Source organism: Eurytemora carolleeae, unplaced genomic scaffold (assembly GCF_000591075.1).
Source record: "Eurytemora carolleeae unplaced genomic scaffold, Eaff_2.0 scaffold777, whole genome shotgun sequence".
In the NCBI taxonomy this organism is placed as follows: domain Eukaryota; kingdom Metazoa; phylum Arthropoda; class Copepoda; order Calanoida; family Temoridae; genus Eurytemora; species Eurytemora carolleeae.
Window position 1 is genome coordinate 28,103 of NW_019396828.1, and position 8,305 is coordinate 36,407.

Genomic DNA, 8,305 nt, shown 5'->3' on the forward strand with positions numbered 1-8,305 from the left:
TAATTATCATGACGATTGTACGGATTTCTTCTGAAAATGTACGGATTTTTGTACGGATTTGTTCAAAAAAGTTTTGGCCACCCTGTAACATGGATTCAGAAAAGTACGCTTTACACTTGGTTTGGAGAGGGTTTAAATAGTACACTCTTTCAAACGTTTTAGCCTTTTGAATGTTACGCAAAAGATTTTTATCATCTTAAGGAATATAAAAAATGTACTGAAGTTTTTGGGATGAATTTAAAAAATTAGCATGTCATACTTAAGTAAAGGAGTTGAGTTTTTGCCACAAACTCTGATTTTCAAATCTCTTTATCTTTGTAACCCAAGGTCGTAGACCTTAGATATTTCAAACTATAAATACTTATAGATAAAATAATCTAAGTTTGAAATATCAAAGGTTTACACCATCAGGTTGCAAAGATATGGATATCAGAAGATTTGAGTTTGTGGCAAAAACTCAATTCCTTTCACGTAAGATTGAAATCTTATATGTTTTAAATCGAAAAAGTCATCTCATTGAAGAATTATTGTACATTACAAAAATGTTTGTGGATTTCAAAGATGTAAACGGATAATTTTGATATTCTCATATTTGTAGTAAAATCAAAACTAGTGGAGCTGCGCGGTCACAAAATGATACCATTAATGTCATTGACCTTTTCCTTCTGTCTAGTTTACAATTTCGGCATGAGTTGCAAATGCTAAAGTACAGCAAAACAAAAATGACGCGTTTTCCACGTGATCCGCCATTTTGAAATTTAGTAAAAATATTTCAGTATGCGCTGGAAGCTGCGCAAAGGGCACGGAAGAAAGAAACCTCGACAGTTTGGTTTCAGAAAACCTGGGACCAGTACGAGAATGATTTTGTTTACAAATCGAAAGGTGAGTCAAGTAATCATGAAGAAAAAACTTTTTGGATCTTCTACTAAAACTAAAAACATCAAGTTTTAACTAAATAGAAATTCGAAATATGATGATGAAAGTTGGAAAAATATTTTTTTATTTAAGAGGTACAGGGTGTCCCACATCATATATTAGATCGTCAATCGGTCTAAATTACGATTTTCGGGACTTATCAGAAAATTTAAGAAGAATAAATCATTTTGAAAAATTGAATAAGACTAATATAAGAATGTTCTTCTGGAAAATAATAGTTTTTTTTGAGTATTATGGTTTTATTTTGGTGTTAAAGCTTGGAGATAATCTAATATGATAAGGGACGCTCTGTGTATTGGTAAAGTGCTCGATATTGATATAGAACATTTAGGCAAAATCTAAATTCCATCAAAAAGGAGGGATCAAGATTTAAATAATACTGTTAGTGTTTAATTATTGTTGCTAATTTTTATTGTTATCTTAAGGTACATATTGGAAAAAGAAACAGGAAAAAAACTGGGAACCAACTCAAATCTTTGAATGGAACGATGGAACCCCTCCATAGCAACCTTAGGAACGCGTTCCAGCTCAAAGCTACAAATGGAACAATGGAACCCCTTCTAAGGAATCTTAGGAACTAGGAACCAACTGAAATATATGAATGTAATAATGGAACCTCTCCTAAGCAACTCTAGGAACTTGGAACTAATTTAAGGATTAAAATGGAACACCTCCTGATCAAAAAAAAATTTTTAAAATGGAATATCAAATATTTATTTATGCAATTATTACTTCGAAAAACAAAAACATACCACATTTTGTTTTTTTTTGACTCAAAATATTGTTTTTTTTTAAATTTCAATAATTTAATCATAGTTTATAAATGTGAATAGCTATATATATAGTTGTATAAGAGTAAAGGCGAAATTACGCGAATCATAAAAATAAGTCTGAATCTTGATTATATAAGTGTTAATCTTTTCGTGAGGTTTTTTAAAATAATTGTCAAGTTTTGATAACGTGTGTCTTACTAATAAATCCTAAAAAAATATTTTAGATTAACAGAAATTGTAAGATAATAGAAATGAAATTTTAAAAACATACCGTTTTTTCATTTTCCGAGTTTAAACAATATAAATATTTTGTTGAACGAAATTTTATGTGCAGAAAAATATAAAGTTATTGATAATAATAATATTCATAATAATAATAATTTTAACGATACTTATATATAAAAATAATGAATATCATGATATTAATAACAATATTTGAATTATAGTAATGATGTAATAATAATGTAAAATAGATATTTGCCAATTATTTAAAAGTTTATCCTTAAAGGGAAAAATAAAAGGAGATGTATGATGAAACTTGAGAATCACAGACGTTAAACGATACATATAAAACATCTATCTGATGTTCCTGTCTCGAGAACTGTGTCAAATTTATAGGAAAATTCATATATATGCAATTTTGTATAAAGGTTGTAGTATGAAACAGATCATATCCAACAAATACGCAACCAATCTGAAAATAGATGTCTTATAGGTATCGTTCAACTCCTGAGATTCTCAGATTTCAGCCAATACCCCCTTTCATTTTTCCTTTACTGTCCCTTTAAAGGATAAGAAATGAAGATCTGGAACTTATTTCTTTCAAGAAGATTTATTTTCCTTAACTTAATAGAAGATAAGGGACTGTAGACGTAATTTTAAGTGATCTGCTATTTATTAACTGGCATGTTAGTTTCACAACGGTACCCAAACCTTTATTTTAGTAAAATTGAGGAAGATATCCTCGCTTTTCCATCTTGAAATTCTTCTTCATTGTCTCTGCAACATAAATGCGCAAGTACCTTTTATAGAAAAACCCAAACAATAATAATTCTACTTCATCCTCGGCCAGAGAAAGGTCGAAAGGGTGCAGGTGTGAATCGAACGAACGACTCTATATATATTTTTGAAATTAGGTCTTATTCCCTTTATTTTGTTTAGGTATTCGAAGAAATATCTTCCAAACAAACTTTGAATTAAAAAGAAAAGTTGTTTAATCTGAAGTCAAAACTTTTTTGTTGTTAATCAAGCATCTTATAATGTTGTCTGAAGGAAAACATTAATTTCTCTTACATACAAGATTAACCATAAAGGATGAGACTGCAAAGACGACCCAAAACGCTTTAAATATGACAATTTAAAGTTTGGTTTTAGTCTCTGTCTTCATTTAGTTGTTAGATAATGTATTAAATGATTAAGCCAATAAACAATCCAGTTTTGGCCAGCAAAGAACCCTGAATGTATGAAAATGAAATAAACAAATTCCGTAAAATTTGTTTCTCAAACTGTGTGGGTAACCCTGTATCCGGTGGTCGGAAGCTAGCAGGGATATCTATGAATAAAAGAATCAGACACTAGTCCCTTAAATTGATAGTTTCTTGAAATTAGGTCTCAGTCCCTTTATCTTGATAAGGTATTCGAAGAAATAAATAATTTTACGCTTGCAAACAAACTTTAAAATAAAAGTTGTTATTTTGTTGTTAATCAAGGCTTCGTATCGTCGACCGTAGAATGAGATTAATTTCTTTTGGAAAATCCCTAATATAGATAAGGTATATAAATATAATTAATTATAGTGTAACAGTGGGCGAGTTTTGTTGATCTTTTACGATCAGCAATTCAAGGAATGATTTGATTAACATTATTTAGTTTGTATAAGTGAAACGATGAAAATGAAAATGTAAAATGTCTCCTGTTTGATAGAACCGATTAGATTCATAACATTCAGTTTGTATTAGTATCGTTCGATTTAAAGTTTGTATCCTTTGTATATAAATATATTGTAAGAAAAACCGACTCGTGGAATATTTGAGAAACTCAGTGCATTGCGTTATTGATTTTTATTCATATACTATAATAGATATATAAACTAAAGAATCAAGCAAAAGTCCGTCTATATAACTGGATATTTCACACAAAAGTTTTACCTCTGAGTTAAATATAAGTATATAAATTAAAGAATCAAGCAACAGTCCTGTAAAGGAATTAAGTCTTACCCACTAATTCAAATTTTCTAATCCCTGTATTATTGCAACCCGATGGTGTAAACCTTAGGCGCCTTGATCTAACATAATTCAAAGTTTGATATATCAATGATCTTTAAGAACATTGGGTTGCAAAGAGAAAGGGATTATAAAACCAAAGTTTGTGGCACACACTTGCCATTTCTTTAAAAGTTTTGACCTCTGAAGTCTCATGCTTTGTGGGTATCTCTGTATAATAAAGATAAAATTAAACCGATTTTCTAAATAAAATTCCTTACTTATCTAATTATAATTATAATTGAAGGGCTGCAGGAGTAGAGATATGTATGTATAATTCAGCCTCCGGACTTTTCATTAATAATTGGATTCATGTCTATTATTACAGTTCCCCACAGGGTGTCCCACAAAATAGGAATATTAAATACAGTTTTATACAGGGTGCCCCACAAAATAGGAATATTAAATAATTACAGTTTAATACAGGGTGTCTCACAAACATAAATATTAAATAATTACAGTTTAATTCAGGGTGTCTCACAAACAAAAATATTAAATAATTACAGTTTAATACAGGGTGCCCCATAAAACATAAATATTAAATAACTACAGTTTAATACAGGGTGCCCAACAAAACATAAATATTAAATAATTACAGTTTCATACAGGGTGTCCCACAAAACATAAATATTAAATAATTACAGTTTCATACAGGGTGTCCCACAAAACATAAATATTAAATAATTACAGTTTAATACAGGGTGCCTCACAAAACATAAATATCAAATAATTACAGTTTCATTCAGGGTGTCCCACAAAATATAATATTGAGTGTTTACACCTAAGCATTAATTAAAAACAATATAATTGTATATGTATAAAAATATCTATACCTTCTAACCTATCTAAGAACATTTCCGTGGTTCCGAGGTTCTCAATTAGAATTTGAGCCAAATCGGTCATGGCGCTCCTAAGTTATGATCAGACAGACAAACAGAGATCACTTCTTTTTATATATAAATCTTTTTAAATTCCAGGATGAGGAGAATGGGATTCTCCCTTAAAAAAAATATGTCGTTAAAAGCAGTGACTTTAAACAGTAGTTTGAAAATCAACTAATTTAGTGAAATGGGTGTACACTGCACAACTTCACTTTTGAATGCTCATAAGACTATTTAAATCATATTTTGAGTCTTAAAGTCGTCTTTCTGTTGAATAACCAATTATAATTGTAGATATCGGAGGAAAATAATGTTTTAAAGACCCCCCCCCCCGGGAATAAATCAATGAGTTTTTTCAATATTTTCACCTGAAAAAAAGATATTAATTAATAGATTTTCTTGTTAAGTTTAAACATGTTTAAAGATAAATTACCAGTAAACCTTAATTCAGTGAAAATCAAGACTCAGTGATCATTTTCTTCTTTATTCTTGTAATATTAATAATTTATCAACCATTCATGTAATAGGTCTTGCATATGTAATGTTAGTGGTCTAGATAAAAATTGTGGGGCTTGGATGTTAAGCATGAAGATTTTTCCTTATTCTCCTAGAGAAAAAAAATTATTGTTAATAATAACATCACCATTTTCATTTTATTTTCTAGCCTATAAAAATAAAAGTCTTGATTGCTTGAATTAATTTTTGGGATTAAACAAAGGACTTGCATTTGAAGAGTTAGTTCTTTGTAAATGTTTTCCATTTTATGACAGAACATAGTAAAAGCTCTTTAGAATAAAAAAAATCCTAGATTAAAGTTATGTATGCACTGTTTTCATTTTTAAAATCTTTTGTTAAATTCAAGTTTGAATTTTGAAAACAAACTTTATCTTATTTCAGATGGGATAGCTAAGACACAAGAAATAATGTCGAGAGAGTGTGAGATGAAAGAAGAAACAGTTTCCATCGAGGAAGAAATTCTTCCAGGTTCTACTGCAGAAGATACAGTTTATGTACAGGGAGAAAACATGAAGATGGAAAGTAAGCCAAAAACCACAACTAATTTATGAAATAATCTTTATTGTTTTCTCAAAAAGCATCAATTCTAAAATTATGTACTCTGAACACTGAACACTTAGGAACCGTATCTAGAAATATCTAATATAACAATAATTTATGAGCCTGGGAAATAATCATCATCATTGGAGAACTATTGGAGACCCTTTTATAGCTGAGACCCCGTCTCATCAGATACTCCTAGATTTTCATTGGAGACTCCAGATCTTCACTGGAGAGTGGAGAGAGTGGATCGTGTCCCATTAATAGCCCACAAGTTTTCAGTGGAGATTGCAAGATATTCACTAAAGGATCCTTTGATTTAGATATCCTAATTCAGATATCCCTATTCAGATATCCCTATTCAGATATCCCTATTCAGAGATCCCTATTCAGATATCCCAATTCAGATATCCCTATTCACAAATCCCTATTCAGATATCCCTATTCAGATATCCCTATTCACATATCCCTATTCAGATATCCCTATTCAGATATCCCTATTCAGATATCCCTATTCACATATCCCTATTCACATATCCCTATTCACATATCCCTATTCACATATCCCTATTCAGATATCCCTATTCAGATATCCCTTTTCAATTATCCCTATTCAGATATCACTATTCAGATATCCCTATTCAGTTATCCCTATTCACATATCCCTATTCAGATATTCCTATTCACATATCCCTATTCACATATCCCTATTCAGATTTCCCTATTCAGTTATCCCTATTCAGATATCCCTATGCAGATATCCCTATTCACATATCCCTATTCAGATATCCCTATATTTAAAAAAAATATTTAGTTCATATTTAATTATTTAAATTTTATTTTTTAGGTGATATTGAAATTGTTAATAATTCTGAAGAACCTCTTCACTCTGAACCAAAAAGACGCAAAAAGAAACACATGAAGAGTACATATGAAGGAATGAGGTATCACTGTGACCAGTGTGAATATATTGCCAATACTGAACCTAATCTAAGAAGACATATTGAGAGCAAACATGAAGTATTCAGATATCCCTGTGACCAGTGTGAATACGCTGCTACTACAGCAAGTGCTCTAAAGAGACATGTTGAAAATGTACATGAAGGAGTTAGATATCCCTGTGACCAGTGTGAATACGCTGCTGCTAGAGCAAGTGATCTGAAGAGACATGTTGAAAATATACATGAAGGAGTTAGATACCCCTGTAAGCAATGTACGTATAATGCCACTACAACAAGTAATCTCAGGAAACATGTTGAAAATAAACATGAAGGGGATAGATATCCCTTTGACCAGTGTGAATACGCTGCTACTGAAGTGAATAGTCTGAGGAGACATATTAGAAGTAAGCATGAAGAATTCAAATATCCCTGTGACCAGTGTGAATACGCTGCTACTACAGCAAGTTCTCTAAAGAGACATGTTGAAAATATACATGAAGGAGTTAGATACCCTTGTGACCAGTGTGATTACGCCGCTACTGAAATGAGTAGCCTGAGGAGACATATTAAAAGTAAACATGTTAAGGAGTAACATATTCATGTAATCATTGTGAATACGCTGCTACTCAAGCAGATCATCTGAAAAACATGTTGAAAATATACATGATGGAGTGAGATATCCCTGTGACCAATGTGTGTACGCTGCTACTTCCACAAGTCATCTGAAACAACATAGAAAGAGGAAACATAATAATTAAAGATTGCATATAAGGATTTGTTCTGCACTGTAAACACCTCAAGTTATTTTATCGTTGTACCTAAGATTTTCACTATACATTCTTCATCTTAGATCAATTATTTATTTGTAATTATCTTTTTTCACTTTCTGTTATTTCTCTTTATAATTTTCTTTTCTAATTACAATACAAGTAAATAATAACAATCAGCAATAATATTGATATTAATAATAATATTCCTCCCCGTACCGTTTCTTCTTTCTATATTTCATCTTTGTTATTCCTCACATCTGTTCAGACACTATTACTATTATTTAACCCTGAAAATAGTAATATTACTAAACCTATTTTTTCAGATAGAATGACAGAGAATGTGAAAGAAGAATTGATTATGGAATAAATAAAGATAAAATTGAAAAAGTTTTCATCTATTAGTATAGAGGAAACATATACCAGGATCTGCAGGCCGGAAGATGATGTTAAGAAGGAAAATGCAGAAAATAAAGATAAAGATGATTATTATGGAGATCAGAATTTTTAATGTGTTCTCCATTTTACATTCATTATCCATCATCTGAAGATGTTGTGGTTTACAACCAAATATATTTTGGAGAAAATGACAGTTGTTTAAAACCTAGAGTGATAAGTTTACATAGTTAAAAAGGTATTATTATTTTTTCGAAAAAGGGGGGGGCACAATACTTCCCCCCCATACAGAAA

The 8,305-nt window shown here is 30.7% G+C and overlaps 2 protein-coding genes across 2 annotated transcripts in view; both read left to right on the forward strand.

The window, feature by feature from the left end:
- Positions 1-1,685, forward strand: part of LOC111709140 (oxysterol-binding protein 1) — a 6,697-nt gene extending 5,012 nt beyond the window's left edge. Inside the window, exons 7-8 of the mRNA XM_023482747.1 lie at positions 777-882; positions 1,362-1,685. Coding sequence (XP_023338515.1) covers positions 777-882; positions 1,362-1,441 — 186 coding nt within the window. The 3' untranslated portion in view covers positions 1,442-1,685. The remainder of the gene's footprint in view (positions 1-776; positions 883-1,361) is intronic.
- Positions 1,686-5,206: 3,521 nt separating this feature from the next.
- On the forward strand, positions 5,207-7,880 carry LOC111709141 (RE1-silencing transcription factor B). The gene is made up of 2 exons (XM_023482748.1): positions 5,207-5,889; positions 6,755-7,880. The coding sequence occupies exons 1-2, from the start codon at positions 5,775-5,777 to the stop codon at positions 7,438-7,440; spliced, it is 801 nt and encodes a 266-aa protein (XP_023338516.1). The 5' UTR covers positions 5,207-5,774; the 3' UTR covers positions 7,441-7,880.
- Positions 7,881-8,305: the final 425 nt, after the last annotated feature.

Excerpts from the sequence above, each read along its gene's own strand:
- LOC111709141 (XM_023482748.1), top strand. The coding sequence starts at position 5,775 with ATGTCGAGAGAGTGTGAGATGAAAGAAGAAACAGTTTCCATCGAGGAA. Across the intron at positions 5,890-6,754 it reads AGAAAACATGAAGATGGAAA|GTGATATTGAAATTGTTAAT; the intron begins GTAAGCCAAAAA and ends TTTATTTTTTAG.